The following is a 17,333-nucleotide window of genomic DNA, read 5'->3' as shown; positions in this document are numbered from 1 at the left end:
TAACGGCTACTGATGCAAGTTTGATCAAAAGTACATCGTACTGATGGTGAAACTGAAGCCGTACTCACGTTCATACGTCAGCTAGAACTGTTTCTGCAAACAGAACAGAAAGATGAGCAGAAACAAGGAGAAATAGGAGGTTAAAGGCCAGTGCATTCAGTGTGGTGTGAATTAGAATACAGGGTTAAAAGAAATGAGAAAATGCTCAGAATTGAGTCATTTTGCACCAGATGATCAAACCATTTTGTACCTTTTAAAATAACAATATAGCTGCTTATGTTTCCAGTTAGTGCCTGTGTTAATCCAGAATAATCAGAAACATCCGTCTAACATTTCTGATTATTTACTTGTGGTTATTTATTTATCTATCTATTTATCTATTTATCTTATATCTAGTCTTTACCCAGCTCCTAAACCTCTCACCGTCTTGCCATCGTCCTCGAAAACCTCCCTGGCCTCCTCGTAGTCGCACACCTCCTCGACGCACTCCCTCTCCAGGTTTCCTTGCTGCAGCTCCTCCAGGAAGCCGCTGTTGGCACGCCGCCATCTTTGCAGCACCGTGCTGGCCTCGCGCTTCTCCACAAACACTGAAACAAACCAGTCCTGTCTGTCATTGCTGTGTGCGGGGCGCTTTTACACACTAAAGTCATGTATGCTGTTACAGACCTGCAGCGGCGGCCAGGCCCAGCAGCAGGATCAGGACGGTGCAGCTCCTCAGAAACATCATGTGTTCACTAACTCAGCCAAACCAGGACAACCAGGTGTTTTTAGGAGAAGAAGGACCATTTAGGCCACACCCACTGAACCTCAGACCCTCAACACTGGTTTAAAACCAGGTCAGTAAACATTCCTGCAGTTTTAAACAAATGTATTGATTTAGTGATTATTTACAGCTCAGCAGGAGCAGCTCAAACAGACAGAGGCTGAAGTTCTACATGGAACTTAAACAAAAAAATGTCTGGTTTAAAGTCTGAGTTTCTGCTTTTAAATCTGTGGAGATGAATACACCTGGAGGAAACTACTACAACGTTTTCATACTGTTTGAAAAGTGGAATTATTGTTAGACTGTGCCTCTTTAACCGCTTTTCACCCTGCTGTTGTTATAATCCTGCTTTAACAGGACACTGATATACTGTCTAACCCCTAACCCTAACCACTAGGCTGGAACAGCAACTGGGGGCCTAGATTGGCCTGCATGAAAAAAGAAAGGGTGGAATGTTAAAGAAGCTCTAATGATATCATCAAAGGCAAGGATGGAATGTTGTTGAGGCCTTGATGAGGTCATCTTCAAAGGCAAGTATGGAATGTTGTAGAAGCTTTGATGACATCATCTTCAAAGTCAAGGATGGGATGATTTATCAGCTTTGATGACATCATCTATAAAGGCCAGGATGGAATGTTTTATCAGCTTTGATGAAGTCATCTCTAAAGAAAAGTATGGAATGTTTTATCAGCTTTGATGACATCATCTTCAAAGGCAAGTATGGAATGTTGTTGAGGCTTTGATGAGGTCCTCTTCAAAGGCAAGGATGGAATGTTGTAGAAGCTTTGATGACATCATCTTCAAAGTCAAGGATGGAATGTTTTATCAGCTTTGATGACATATTCTTCAAAGGCAAGGATGGAATGTTGAGGCCTTGATGAGGTCATCTTCAAAGGCAAGTATGGAATGTTGTAGAAGCTTTGATGACATCATCTTCAAAGTCAAGGATGGAATGTTGTAGAAGCTTTGATGAGGTCATCTTATAAGACAAGGATGGAATGTTTTATCAGCTTTGATGACATCATCCATAAAGGCAAGGATGGAATGTTTTAGAAGCTTTGATGTAGTCATCTTTAAAGGAAAGTATGGAATGTTTTATCAGCTTTGATGACAACATCTTCAAAGGCAAGGATGGATATTTTAGAAACTTTGATGAAGTCATCTCTAAAGAAAAGTATGGAATGTTTTATCAGCTTTGATGAGGTCATCTTATAAGACAAGGATGGAATGTTGTTGAGGCTTTGATGAGGTCATCTTCAAAGGCAAGGATGGAATGTTTTATCAGCTTTGATGACATCATCTTCAAAGACAAGGATGGAATGTTTTAGAAGCTTTGATGAAGTCATCTTTAAAGGCAAGGATGGAATGTTTAGAAGCTTTGATGAGGTCATCTTATAAGACAAGGATGGAATGTTTTAGAAGCTTTGATGACATCATCTTCAAAGGCAAGGATGGAATGTTTTATCAGCTTTGATGAGGTCATTTTCAAAGGCAAGGAGCAAAAGAAACCGTCTTTATTCTGTTGTAGTCAGTTTTCCTAATGTTGCCATGAATTTTCTCAATTAAGACCTAATCTTCAGTCACTTTTTTAACCAAAGTTGGAGAGCATGGCTTCAATTGCTCAAACAAGTTGGCAACATTTGGAGAAGTGGGTGGATCTGGCATGGAGTTAGGCATGACTTCTATCATCACCAGCCTCAGACACTTTTTTAAATCAATTTTTGCTTTTTAGACATTAGATGTTTTTAACTAAAATAAAGAGAGCATGGTCTAAATTGCACAAACATGTTATCAACTTTTGGGGAAGTCAGTGGAAGTGAAGATGAGTGAGGTAAACTTTTAATCTTCCACAGTTTCACCCACTTTTCCAAATGTTGCCAATGTATTTTTGCAATCTTGAAATGATCTCAGATGTATTTCTTACTAAATGGAGAGAGCATGGCTTTAATTGCTCAAACAAGTTGGCAAAATTTGGAAATGTGGTTGGAAGTGGTGACAAATCATTAGTCTTCATCAGTTCCATCCAGTTCTCCAAATGTTGCCAACCTACTTAGCAATTTTCAACATTATATTTTGTTGTATTTCTAATCAAAGTGCAGAAAGCTTGGTCTTAATTGCACAAATGCGTTGGCACCTTGGGAAAGTTGGTGGAGCAGGGGAGGAGTGAGGTAATGAGTATACTGACAAAGATATTTGAATCTTCCTTTATTGTTTTTCCTTTTATTTGAACTTTGAAGCTTTGGTCCATTCTTTGAAAAGTAGGTTTATAAAAATGTTTATTTCATGTTTATTTGACATTGTTAATTTTCAAAGTCGTGTTTTAAGGATGGTCAATCAGTCGAACTGCAGAACGTGTTCATGGTCTCTCATGTGCTCAGGTTGTGTGGTGTAGCCTTGGTCGTGGTCACCCCTGATTGGCCGTCTCTGTCCGGTTGTAGATCCACTCCAGGTAGTTGGACACCCGGGTGTAGATGCCGTAGTTTCCTGGTTGAGCGCAGCCCTTTCCCCAGCTGACGATGCCCAGCAGGAACACCGTCTTCTTGTACTTGGTCACTAGTGGCCCGCCGCTGTCACCTTTACACGAGTCCTGCTTGCCCTCGAAATACCCGGCACAGAACATGTTGTCAGTGAGTACCACACCGCTCGTCGCCTCACAAACCTGCGTCGAGATCCTCGGCACCATCAGCCGCCGCAGGACCGAGGAGGTGGGTCCGTCCTGGGCCATCCTGCCCCAGCCGCTCACCATGTGAAGGTTGATGGCCCAAAGGTCGAGCTGGGCCAGGGGTCGTGTGGGCAAGCAGATGGGGACGGCGTATCTCGTGTAGATGATCGGAGATGCCAGACGGAGGAGGCCGATGTCGTTGTCAGCGGTTTGTTTCACATAGTTTTCATGCATGATGACCTGAGACACCTGAATGAACTGCTCCGTGCCCTCATTGTCATCATTTGTGTTGTGCTCGCCTGACAGACAAAGAACAGGGTTAGAATAAAAGTCTTAAAATGGTTCACTTGCATGATGTAAAACCTTTTTTTTTTTTTTTACTTTTTATAACTATGATCTACAAATACAGAGATCAAAGTCAGAATTATGAGATCAAAGTCAGAATTATGAGATCAAAGTCAGAATTATAAAATCGAAGTTGGGATTATGAGATCAAAGTCAGGATTCAGAGACCAAAGGAAGACTAACGATCAAAGTCCGATTTGTGAAATCAAAGTCAGAATTAAGATCAAAATCAGGATTCAGAGATCAACGTTTGCATTGAACTCAAGTCAGAATTTCTAGATCAAAGTCAGAATTAAGATCAAAGTCCAATTTATGTGATCAAAGTCAGAATTTAAAAATCAAAGTCAGGATTATGAGATCAAAGTCAGAATTTAAAAATCAAAGTCAGGATTATGAGATCAAAGTCAGGATTATGAGATCAAAGTCAGAATTTAAAAATCAAAGTCAGGATTATGAGATCAAAGTCAGGATTATGAGATCAAAGTCAGAATTTAAAAATCAAAGTCAGGATTATGAGATCAAAGTCAGAATTTAAAAATCAAAGTCAGGATTATGAGATCAAAGTCAGGATTATGAGATCAAAGTCAGGATTATGAGATCAAAGTCAGAATTATTAGATCAAAGTCAGAATTAAGGTCAAAGTCAGAATTATTAGATCAAAGTCAGAATCTTTAGATCAAAGTCAGAATTAGGATCAAAGTTAGTGAGTGCAAAGTTAGAAACCTTATTTTATTTTCCCTGAGTTTAAAAAAATGTCTGATTTTCTCTTCAGTAAGAACTCTGATTTTTTTCTTGGCAATATTATAAAAAAGAGGGATTTAAAAAAACTCCGCCTCTGTTTGAAACATAAAACTTTGTTGATGTTATTCTTGATTTTTAAAGTGAACTCTTAATCGTCCATGTCTACGTAAAACTGTAAATATCTCTACCAGTCTAGCTCACTCTCCTGATTTCCTGTAAAGAAGCTCACTGAGTTCATTCATAGAGTGACAACAGGAGGTTTCTGTTTCTTAACGGCTACAGGCAGATTTCATGTGATGTAGGGATTCGTACCTGCAACCACCTGCAGGAACTGAGCCTGGTAGTCGTCCAGGCAGTGAGACGCCGTGAGGATCCAGAGTGGTTTTATGATCACTCCTCCACAGAAACCTTTTCCTTTATAGAGCAGCAAAACCTGGCAGACAGTTCAACAGTCACACAGTTTCACCACAGGGCTGACGTAGCAGAATGTTCAGGACTGAGCAATGTTAGATGTCTGTCCATGCCGGAGTTTCCAGACCACTATTTTTAGCAGAGTCATGTAAAGCACTTTGATCAAACAGCACACATGCTCCTCAGTTAAGGTGAACTGGCCCTTTAACACAATCTTACCTGCCAGGGGCATTCCCCTTTGGGACACTCTGTTCCTCCCACGATTCGACCCCGGGAGTCCAGTTCCTCCGATCTGTTCTGTGCCTCTAGGACGGGGACTGTACCACACACTATCGGCTCTAGAAGATGAACAGGAGGAGTAGACATCTTTATTTTTATTCTGAAATAAATAAATAATAATAATAAAAAAATAATAACCTCAGAGAACAGGACTCTGCATTTTCAAACCGTTCTGTTTACTTTAAAGCCTGGGGCGTCCCGCAGGGGTCAATACTGGGACCACTAGTCCTAAAATATAACTTTATAAAAGCTGCTGTCCTGACACGACATGCTGGGTTTTATGACTTCCATTTTCCCAGTTAGTAGGCCATGCCATTGTAGCCACTCTAGTGAGAGCATGGTCTAAATTGTCCAAACAAGTTGGCAACATTGGAAAATTGGGTGGAAATTGCTAGGAAAAAGCAAAACTTTTCTTTTTGCTAGTTCCAGCCTTTTTTCCAAATATTGCCAATGTATTTTTGCAATTTAGAAATGTTTCTTGGTCACATTTATAACTAAAAAGAGAGAGCATGGTCTATATTGATCAACCATGTTGGCAACATTTTGGAAAGTGGTTGGAACCTGCTATGCATGACGCAACCCTTCTATTTATGCCAGTTCTAGCCTTTTTTCCAATTGTTGTCAATGTATTTTTGCAATTTAGAAATGATTCTTAATCATATTTGTAACTAAAAAGAGGGAGAATATGGACTAAATTGCACAATCATGTCGGCAACATTTTGAAAAGTGGTTGGAACTTGCTATGAATGATGCAAACCTTCCATTTTTGCTTGGTCCAGTCTGTTTTCCAAATGTTACCAATTTGTGCCATTTTAAAATGTTTTTGATCATATTTTTAACTATAAAGAGAGAGAATATAGTTTAAATTGCACAAAGATGTTTTGCAGTTTTCAATGTTCCTTACTAAACATGGCAAACCTTCAATATTTGCTTGTTCCAGCCACATTTCCAAATGTTGCCAATGTATTTTTTGTCATTTAGAAATGTTTTTTGGTCATATTTGTAACTAAAAAGCAGAAACCCGTCCCAGCAGAAACCCATCCCAGCAGAAACCCGTCCCAGCAGAAACAGGCCAAGCAGAAACAGGCCCAGCAAAAACAGGCCCAGCAGAAACAGGCCCAGCAGAAACTCATCCAAGCAGAAACCCTTCCCAGCAGACAACAGGCCCAGCAGAAACCCGTCCCAGCAGAAACAGGCCCAGCAGAAACCCATCCCAGCAGACACCCGTCCCAGCAGAAACAGGCCCAGCAGAAACCCGTCCCAGCAAAAACAGGCCCAGCAGAAACCCGTCCCAGCAGAAACAGGCCCAGCAGAAACCCATCCCAGCAGAAACTCATCCCAGCAGAAATCCATCCCAGCAGACACCCGTCCCAGCAGAAACCCGTCCCTGCAGAAACCCGTCCCAGGAGAAACCCATCCCAGCAGTACCCATCCCAGCAGAAAGAGGCCAAGCAGAAACCCATCCCAGCAGACACCCATCCCAGCAGACACCCGTCCCAGGAGAAACAGGCCCAGCAGAAACAGGCCCAGCAGACACCTATCCCAGCAGAATCCCGTCCCAGCAGAAACAGGCCCAGCAGAAACCCATCCCAGCAGACACCCGTCCCAGCAGAAACAGGCCCAGCAGAAACCCGTCCCAGCAAAAACAGGCCCAGCAGAAACCCGTCCCAGCAGAAACAGGCCCAGCAGAAACCCATCCCAGGAGAAACCCATCCCAGCAGAAAGAGGCCAAGCAGAAACCCATCCCAGCAGAAACTCATCCCAGCAGAAATCCATCCCAGCAGACACCCGTCCCAGCAGAAACCCGTCCCTGCAGAAACCCGTCCCAGGAGAAACCCATCCCAGCAGTACCCATCCCAGCAGAAAGAGGCCAAGCAGAAACCCATCCCAGCAGACACCCATCCCAGCAGACACCCGTCCCAGGAGAAACAGGCCCAGCAGAAACAGGCCCAGCAGACACCTATCCCAGCAGAAACAGGCCCAGCAGAAACAGGCCCAGCAGAAACCCGTCCCAGCAAAAACAGGCCCAGCAGAAACCCGTCCCAGCAGAAACAGGCCCAGCAGAAACCCATCCCAGGAGAAACCCATCCCAGCAGAAAGAGGCCAAGCAGAAACCCATCCCAGCAGAAACTCATCCCAGCAGAAATCCATCCCAGCAGACACCCGTCCCAGCAGAAACCCGTCCCTGCAGAAACCCGTCCCAGGAGAAACCCATCCCAGCAGTACCCATCCCAGCAGAAAGAGGCCAAGCAGAAACCCATCCCAGCAGACACCCATCCCAGCAGACACCCGTCCCAGGAGAAACAGGCCCAGCAGAAACAGGCCCAGCAGACACCTATCCCAGCAGAATCCCGTCCCAGCAGAAACAGGCCCAGCAGGAACCCATCCCAGCAGAAACCCATCCCAGCAGAAACAGGCCCAGCAGGAACCCATCCCAGCAGAAACCCATCCCAGCAGAAACAGGCCCAGCAGAAACCCATCCCAGCAGACACCCGTCCCAGTGGAAACAGGCCCAGCAGAAACACGTCCCAGCAGAAACACGTCCCAGCAGAAACAGGCCAAGCAGAAACCCATCCCAGCAGAAACCCGTCCCAGCAGAAACACGTCCCAGCAGAAACACGTCCCAGCAGAAACACATCCCAGCAGAAACACGTGCCAGCAGAAACCCATCCCAGCAGAAACCCATCCCAGCAGACACCCATCCCAGCAGAAACAGGCCCAGCAGAAACAGGCCCAGCAGAAACAGGCCCAGCAGAAACCCATCCCAGCAGACACCCGTCCCAGCAGAAACCCGTCCCAGCAGAAACCCATCCCAGCAGAAACACGTCCCAGCAGAAACAGGCCCAGCAGAAACAGGCCCAGCAGAAACAGGCCCCGCAGAAACCCATCCCAGCAGACACCCGTCCCAGCAGAAACCCATCCCAGCAGAAATCCATCCCAGCAGAAACAGGCCCAGCAGAAACCCATCCCAGCAGACACCCGTCCCAGCAGAAACCCGTCCCAGCAGAAACCCATCCCAGCAGAAACCCGTCCCAGCAGAAACAGGCCCAGCAGAAACAGGCCCAGCAGAAACAGGCCCAGCAAAAACAGGCCCAGCAGAAACAGGCCAAGCAGAAACTCATCCAAGCAGAAACCCTTCCCAGCAGACAACCGTCCCAGCAGAAACAGGCCCAGCAGAAACCCATCTCAGCAGACACCCATCCCAGCAGACACCCGTCCCAGCAGAAACAGGCCCAGCAGAAACCCGTCCCAGCAGAAACAGGCCCAGCAGAAACCCATCCCAGCAGACACCCGTCCCAGCAGAAACAGGCCCAGCAGAAACCCATCCCAGCAGAAACAGGCCCAGCAGAAACCCGTCCCAGCAAAAACAGGCCCAGCAGAAACCCGTCCCAGCAGAAACAGGCCCAGCAGAAACCCATCCCAGGAGAAACCCATCCCAGCAGAAAGAGGCCAAGCAGAAACCCATCCCAGCAGAAACTCATCCCAGCAGAAATCCATCCCAGCAGACACCCGTCCCAGCAGAAACCCGTCCCTGCAGAAACCCGTCCCAGGAGAAACCCATCCCAGCAGTACCCATCCCAGCAGAAAGAGGCCAAGCAGAAACCCATCCCAGCAGACACCCATCCCAGCAGACGACCGTCCCAGGAGAAACAGGCCCAGCAGAAACAGGCCCAGCAGACACCTATCCCAGCAGAATCCCGTCCCAGCAGAAACAGGCCCAGCAGAAACCCATCCCAGCAGACACCCGTCCCAGTGGAAACAGTCCCAGCAGAAACAGGCCCAGCAGAAACAGGCCCCGCAGAAACCCATCCCAGCAGACACCCGTCCCAGCAGAAACCCATCCCAGCAGAAATCCATCCCAGCAGAAACAGGCCCAGCAGAAACCCATCCCAGCAGACACCCGTCCCAGCAGAAACCCGTCCCAGCAGAAACCCATCCCAGCAGAAACCCGTCCCAGCAGAAACAGGCCCAGCAGAAACAGGCCCAGCAGAAACAGGCCCAGCAGAAACAGGCCCAGCAAAAACAGGCCCAGCAGAAACAGGCCCAGCAGAAACAGGCCAAGCAGAAACTCATCCAAGCAGAAACCCTTCCCAGCAGACAACCGTCCCAGCAGAAACAGGCCCAGCAGAAACCCATCTCAGCAGACACCCATCCCAGCAGACACCCGTCCCAGCAGAAACCCATCCCAGCAGACACCCGTCCCAGCAGAAACAGGCCCAGCAGAAACCCATCCCAGGAGAAACAGGCCCAGCAGAAACCCGTCCCAGCAAAAACAGGCCCAGCAGAAACCCGTCCCAGCAGAAACAGGCCCAGCAGAAACCCATCCCAGCAGAAACAGGCCAAGCAGAAACCCATCCCAGCAGAAACTCATCCCAGCAGAAATCCATCCCAGCAGACACCCGTCCCAGCAGAAACCCGTCCCTGCAGAAACCCGTCCCAGGAGAAACCCATCCCAGCAGTACCCATCCCAGCAGAAAGAGGCCAAGCAGAAACCCATCCCAGCAGACACCCATCCCAGCAGACACCCGTCCCAGGAGAAACAGGCCCAGCAGAAACAGGCCCAGCAGACACCTATCCCAGCAGAATCCCGTCCCAGCAGAAACAGGCCCAGCAGGAACCCATCCCAGCAGAAACCCATCCCAGCAGAAACAGGCCCAGCAGGAACCCATCCCAGCAGAAACCCATCCCAGCAGAAACAGGCCCAGCAGAAACCCATCCCAGCAGACACCCGTCCCAGTGGAAACAGGCCCAGCAGAAACACGTCCCAGCAGAAACACGTCCCAGCAGAAACAGGCCAAGCAGAAACCCATCCCAGCAGACACCCGTCCCAGTGGAAACAGGCCCAGCAGAAACCCATCCCAGCAGAAACCCGTCCCAGCAGAAACACGTCCCAGCAGAAACACGTCCCAGCAGAAACACATCCCAGCAGAAACACGTGCCAGCAGAAACACGTCCCAGCAGAAACCCATCCCAGCAGACACCCGTCCCAGCAGAAACAGGCCCAGCAGAAACCCATCCCAGCAGAAACAGGCCCAGGAGAAACCCGTCCCAGCAGGTAGAGAGATCCTTCCTCACCTGCAGGTTCACAGCTCAAACCGTCGTCCTTCAGGACGTAGCCTTCTGCACACGAGCAGTTCAGCGTCTGTTCCTGGTAGTCCTCCTCACAGAAATGCTCACAGCCTCCGTTGTCCTTCAGACACAGACCGGTGACGCTGGAGTTATCTGAAAACAGGAGGCACGTTTCAAACTGCTTTAGTTCGCTCTGCCGAGTGCTCTGGGTTCGATTCTTTCAACATAAGAGTAAAAATATTTAGACTGCAGATCTGAGCTCAGTCTGGACACATTATAGACACCTCTGGTCTTTAACTTCAGAGGATTCTCAGACATCCACGTCAGACTATGCTATCTCTAACACGCTTCAGAACAACCAACCATAACGGCTTCTCAGGAAAAATAAGTTGGCAACATTTTAAAAAGTTGGTGGAACTGGCCAAGATTGAAGGTTTCTCACCAGGTCCACACACTTTTTTAAATGTTCTAGTGTGTTTGAGCAATTTAGCCTGTGCACTCTCCATTTGGTTAAAATATGCTAAAGATAACGATGACATTGCACAAGTAGGTTGGCAATATTAGTGTGTGGATCTGGTGAAGATTGAAGGTTTCTTGGGGGTCCGCTCACTTTTTTAAACGTTCTAGTGTGTTTGAGCAATTAAGCCTGTGCACTCTCAGTTTGGTTAAAATAAGCTGAAGAAAATGTTGAAATTGCAAAAATAGATTGGTAGAATTTGAGAAGTGGGTAGGACTGGCCAAAATTAAAGGTTTATCACCAGTTCCACCCACTTTTCCAATTGTTGCCAACATGTGTGAGCAATTTAGACATACCCTCTCAGTTTGGCTAAAAGTAAGGCCAATGACTGGGTCAAAATTGCAAAACTACATTGGCAACATTTGGTGAAGTGGCTGGAACAGATAGGTAATGTTATGCTTCTTATCAGTTCCACCCATTTTTCCAAATGTTGCCAATGCGTTTGATCAATTTTGACCATGCCCTCCCATTGTGGTAAAAACATGACCAAAGATTTGGAAAACTGTCTGGACCAGGCGAGGATTGAAGGTTTGCTAGTTTGCTACCAGGTCCAGCCACTTTTTAAAAAGTTGTCAACGATGGTTTCCTTCAGTTTGGAAAAATGGAGGGAAAAAGGCCCCCAACATCCCCAGCTTCTCCAACGTTCTTTAGTTAAGATCGTAGAAGAATCTAAGATGACATAAAAACTTTTAGATGACAAAAAGTGGAACTTGTAAATGCCCTTGAAAGGATGCGATTAATGGCGATTAACTGCAGAAATGCTGATATTAATGGTGATGAAAATGTTTTGACCGCCCTAGGTACTGTTATTTGTGAGTATTGCCTTGTTTCACTGTCGTGTGTTTCTGTACCCAGAGAACCTAACGGACCAGGACCAGAACCCTGAGGAACCTTCACGGGTCTTCACAGGAAGTGCTTTAGAACCTTCGTTAGTCCACTACAGTGGAACATTCTCCTCACCGTGCTCACAGTGGCGTCCCTCAAACCCAGGCAGACAGTTGCAGGAGTAGGACTGTCCGTGGGGCTGGCAGCTGCCGCCATGCAGACAGGGAGCTGACTGGCAACTGTCGGGGACTGAAACACAGGAGGTCAAAGGTCATTTCATCACAGAGACTGTGGCTTATGCTAATGAATGGAAGCAGGAACCAGATGAGTAGGTCACAAATCAGATCACAACACCTATACTGGGTAGAGAGCGTGTCAAATACAACTTCCTGGGTGAAGTTGGCAACTTTTGGAATAGCTGACCTATCATTATATGACCTATTGTTTGGCTAAAACAGAGTGAAGTTGCCAACGCCTTTGTGCAATTTGGACCATTCTCTCTCCATTTCAGTTGAAAATAACCAAAGATGATTTCTAAATTGCAAAAATAGGTTGTCAACATTCTAAGTGTCTGGAACAGGTGGGGACTGACGGTTTGCCTGACTCTAGGCTAATGACTGGTTGACCCTCCTGCACAACGGTCAGGAGGAATTTTGGACCATTCCTCTTTACAAAACTGTTTCAGGTCAGCAATATTGTTGGGATGTCTGGTGTGAATCGCTCTCTTGAGGTCATGCCACAGCATCTCAGTTGGGTTGAGGTCAGGACTCTGACTGGGCCGCTCCGGAAGGCGTATTTTCTTCTGTTGAAGCCATTCTGTTGTTGATTTACTTCTATGCTTTGGGTCGTTGTCCTGTTGCATCACCCATCCTCTGTTGAGCTTCAGTTGGTGGACAGATGCTCTTAAGTTTTCCTGTAAAATGTCTCGATAAAATTGGGAATACATTTTTCCATCAATGGCAGCAGTCCGTCCAGGCCCTGAGGCAGCAGAGCAGCCCCAAACCATGATGGCCCCTCCACCATATTTCACAGTTGGGATGAGGTTTTGATGTTGGTGTGCTGTGCCTTTTTTTCTCCACACATAGCGTTGTGTGTTCCTTCCAAACAACTCAGTTTTGGTTTCATCTATGGACAGAATATTTTGCCAGTAGTGCTGTGGAACATCCAGGTGCTCTTTTGAAAACTTCAAATGTGCAGCAATGTGTTTTTTGGACAGCAGTGGCTTCCTCCGTGGTGTCCTCCCATGAACTCCATTCTTGTTTAATGTTTTACTTATTGTAGATTTGTCAACACAAATGTTAGCATGTGCCAGAGACTTCTGTAAGTCTTTAGCTGACACTCTAGGAGTCTTCTTCACCTCATTGAGCATTCTGTGCTGTGCTCTTGCAGTCATCTTTACAGGACGACCACGCCTAGGGAGAGTAGCAACAGTGCTGAACCTTCTCCATTTGTAGACAGTCTGTCTTACCGTGGACACATGAACATCAAGGCTTTAGAGATACTTTTGGAACCCTTTCCAGCTTCATGCAAGTCAACAATTCTTGATCGTAGGTCTTCTGAGAGCTCTTTTGTGCCAGGCATGGTTCACATCAGGCAATGCTTCTTGAGAACAGCAAATTCAAAACTGGTGTGTTTTTTATAGGGCAGGGCAGCTTTAACCAACACATCCAATCTCATCACACTGATTGGACTCCAGGTTGGCTGACTCCTGGCTCCAATTAGCTCTTGGAGAAGTCATTAGCCTAGGGGTTCACATACTTTTTCTAGCCACTATATGTTGGCAACATTAAGGGAAGGTGTTTGGAAGTGGCAAGGATTGAAGATTAACCTCACTTCATGTACATTCCAGCCACATAAGAAAATGTTGTCAATGTGTTTGTGCCATTAAGAACACTCTTTTGGTTAAAAACATAATAAGGATTATGACTAAATTGCAAAAATACATTGGCAACATTTTGAAAAGGGATTGAAACTGGTAAAGATTGAAGATTTCTCACCAGTTCCACCCACTTTTCCAAAAGTTGCCAATGTGTTTTTGCAATTTAGACAACACTCTCTCATCTTGGTTGAAAACACGACCAAATATGCCATCAAAGTTGCAAAAATACTTTAGCAACTTTTGGGGACCTGGGTGGAACTGGGCCCAGCACCCCAGCTTCACCAGCATTAGCCTTTGTATCTGCATTTGAATGGGCGTTAGCCTTGGTGAGGAGATCACATGACTTTAAACAGTAGTGTGACACGGATGTGCGTTCACTTACGGCTGTACGTTTTCCAGAACTCGTTCTGAAACAAACAGAACCAGAGGTCATTAGTCAGTCCTCAGATCCAGCTTTAGTCTCTGAGGTAAAGAACCTGGTCTGACCGTGGTCTCGGTGTGTTCGAACACCTCCCGCGCCTCCTCGTATGTGCACTTCTCCTCCAGACACTCCCTCTTCAGGTCCCCCCTCTGCAGCTCCTCCAACCAGCCCGAGTTATACCGGCGAGTCCGCACCAGGACCCCATGAGCTCGATCCGGATCCAGAAACACTGCAGGACACAGCAGAGGGAAAAGAAGGCCATGAACACCGCTCTCTCTCTCTCTCTGGTTAAAAACTACTGATAATAATAACTTAATCTACCATGCAACCGTTATAAAAGGTCAGACAAGGCAAAGGCTGGATCACAGAAAATATCTTCATCATCATCGTCATCAGCGGAGAGCTGATTCACATTACAGCAAGGATGGAATACAAGACCAACAAGTAATAACACAGACACTAAAGGTCTAAAAATATTACAGCAGGGCAAAATCAAAGACCAGAGTAGACCAGAAGGTTTCTCCTTTTCTGTACTGGAATGTTGCCAACGATTTTGTGCAATTTAGACAATATCCAGGAGTTTACCTGCAATTTTTAAAGCATTTATTCCACACCCTTCTAACATGAATAGCTTCCAAACATGCAACATAGGCTCTTTGGGTACTGGTCAGACTGGAATGACAACAGGTGGGCTAGACTGACCAGCATGAAAACAGCAAGGATTGAATGTTTTATAGGCTTTGAAAACATCATCATCCAAGGCAAGGATGGAATATTTTATAGGCTTTGAAAACATCATCATCTAAGGCAAGGGTGAAATGTTTGGTAAGCTTTGACTACTTCATCTTAAAATGCAAGGATGGAATATTTTTTAGGCTTTGAAAACATCATCATCCAAGGCAAGAAAGGAATGTTTCATAGGCTTTGAAAACATCATCATCCAAGGCAAGGATTGAATGTTTTATAGGCTCTGAAAACATCGTCATCCAAGGCAAGGATGGAATGTTTCATAGGCTTTGAAAACATCATCATCTAAGGCAAGGATGGAATGTTTGGTAAGCTTTGACTACTTCATCTTTAAATGCAAGGATGGAATATTTTATAGGCTTTAAAAACATCATCATCTAAGGCAAGGATGAAATGTTTTATAGGCTTTGATTGCTTCATCTTTCACACAAGGATGGAATGTTTTATGAGCTTTGATTACCTGTCTATTAAGTCAACAATGGAATGTTTTTGACTTCTGATGACATCATCTTTAAAGGCAAGGATAGAATGTTTATGACTTTTGATGACATCATCATCTAAGGCAAGGATGGAATGTTTTATAACCTTTGATTACTTCATCTTTAAATGCAAGGATGGAGCCTTTAATGAGCTTTGATGACATCATCTTTAAAGGCAAGGATAGAATGTTTATGACTTTTGATTATATCATCTCCTAAGGCAAAGAGGGAATGTTTTATAACCTTTGATTACTTCATCTTTCATGCAAGGATGGAGCCTTTAATGAGCTTTGATGACATCATCTTTAAAGGCAAGGATAGAATGTTTATGACTTTTGATTATATCATCTCCTAAGGCAAAGATGGAATGTTTTATAACCTTTGATTACTTCATCTTTCATGCAAGGATGGAATATTTATGGATTTTGATGACATCATCATCTAAGGCAAGGATGGAGTGTTTTATGATGTTAATGACATCATCTTCAAATGCAAGGATGGAGCCTTTCATGAACTCTGATGACTTCATCTTTAAAAGCAAGGATGGAGCCTTTAATGAGCTTTAATTACCTATCTATTAAGTCAACAATGGAATGTTTTTGACTTCTGATGACATCATCTTTAAAGGCAAGGCAGGGATGTTTTATCAGCTTTAATGACATCATCTTTCCAAAATTTATCAAAGACTTTAAATGATGACATCATCAAAGTTGATTGAATGTTTGTGAAGATTGGGATGTTAGGGCTTTTCCCTCCATTAGAACCAATTACTAGGCCATGGTTGGAAACTTCTGGAAAAGTGGGTGGAACTGATGAGAAACATTCAGTCTTTACCAGTTCTAGCCACTTTTCCAAATGTTGTCAACCTGTTTTTGCAATTTTGACACTCTTTGGTCAAATCTGTAACCAAAATAGAGAGAGCTCAATTGCTCAAACATGTTGGCATTATTTGGAGTTGCCATAAAAGGACAGTAAACATGAGGGACAGATCTATGTTCTAATAATGGGTATTCTGCTAGCTTGTTAACTACCAGCTTAGAGATTAGTGGTGCCTCTTTAACCGCTTTTCTCCCTCATGCTGTCATAATCACACCTTTAAAGGACACTCTAATATTCTATTTAGACGGTGGTAGAGTGGTGCTGCCAGAATGGAATGTTTTATCCACTTTATTTTTAAAGGATGACATCATCAAAGTCAGAGGGCGGAGTGTTGGTGAAGCTGGGGATGTAGGGCTTTATAAATAGATGATAGGCAGAAATATAACAGAGCAACCTGTTGGGCTCTGTTGGCTGTTCCCGCCCTTTGGCCCAAATGTCTGCTCTATCCTCTGTCCTTTCAAAATAAAAGCACAGAGCCAGAAACGAGTTCTAAAACAAAATGCTGACATTGTTTAACGGCACTAAAATGGAAGTGTTTCATGTCTGATGCTTAGATTTGTCTTAAACTCTAAATAATGATGGCTGTTATTTGTTCATCTGTATGACAAACAGACCTCCATAGACTCTATTAAACCACTGACTAGGACCTTTTATCAGCGCTGTAATAGCCCTACATACAAGCAGTAATTATAACACCATAAATCCCCGTTTCCAACAGTAAATCTGCTGAACATGTGAGGGTTCTGAAGTCTCAAACATGCCTGTAGACTATATTCATCTTCAGTCTAACATTAATAAAACTCTCTCATAATAATAATAATAATAATAATCTCATCTCCAGCAGTATCTTAGCTCTGTTTTCCTCACCTGAGGCGGCGCAGCAGCCAGAGACGTTGAAGACGATGAAGATGAAGATGATTCTCAGCCACATGGTGGATTTTGGAAACTTCAGGTGCTGATGTGCTCTGCAGACCTACAGTACAAAGTCTGACCCCCGCCCCTGCTGATCACATGACCATGATGTACACTGGCTGCATCATGTGACCCAAAACACAGCTGTGGAACACTGATTTAATAAATGTAACATGTCTCAGAAGGATTCTGATTTGATCTCTGAATTTAGATTTTGATTTGAGAATTCTGACTGAAATCTTAGAATTCTATTTTTGACCTTTGAATCCTGACTTTGATCTTTGGATTCTGGCTTTGATTTTGGATTCCTGCTTTGATCTTAGAATTATGACTTTAATCTTTTAATCCTGACTTTGATCTCTGGATCCTGCTTTGATCTTAGAATTATGACTTTAATCTTTTA

At 44.8% G+C, this 17,333-nt stretch overlaps 2 protein-coding genes across 2 annotated transcripts; both read right to left on the bottom strand.

The window, feature by feature from the left end:
- Positions 1-66: 66 nt before the first annotated feature.
- On the bottom strand, positions 67-749 carry LOC121506390 (vitamin K-dependent protein Z-like). The gene is made up of 3 exons (XM_041782177.1): positions 667-749; positions 424-587; positions 67-93 (listed from the first exon to the last, which is right to left on the bottom strand). The coding sequence occupies exons 1-3, from the start codon at positions 725-727 to the stop codon at positions 82-84; spliced, it is 237 nt and encodes a 78-aa protein (XP_041638111.1). The 5' UTR covers positions 728-749; the 3' UTR covers positions 67-81.
- A 2,218-nt stretch (positions 750-2,967) lies between these two features.
- LOC121506300 (coagulation factor VII-like) lies at positions 2,968-17,051 on the bottom strand. Its single transcript, XM_041782045.1, has 8 exons — positions 16,886-17,051; positions 13,979-14,142; positions 13,875-13,899; positions 11,749-11,862; positions 10,278-10,424; positions 5,142-5,260; positions 4,824-4,944; positions 2,968-3,724 (listed from the first exon to the last, which is right to left on the bottom strand). The coding sequence occupies exons 1-8, from the start codon at positions 16,947-16,949 to the stop codon at positions 3,168-3,170; spliced, it is 1,311 nt and encodes a 436-aa protein (XP_041637979.1). The 5' UTR covers positions 16,950-17,051; the 3' UTR covers positions 2,968-3,167.
- Positions 17,052-17,333: the final 282 nt, after the last annotated feature.

Source organism: Cheilinus undulatus, linkage group 24 (genome assembly GCF_018320785.1).
Source record: "Cheilinus undulatus linkage group 24, ASM1832078v1, whole genome shotgun sequence".
NCBI classification, from domain to species: Eukaryota; Metazoa; Chordata; class Actinopteri; order Labriformes; family Labridae; genus Cheilinus; species Cheilinus undulatus.
Note: the sequence above shows the minus strand (reverse complement) of the source record. Positions and strands in the feature narration are given on the sequence as shown.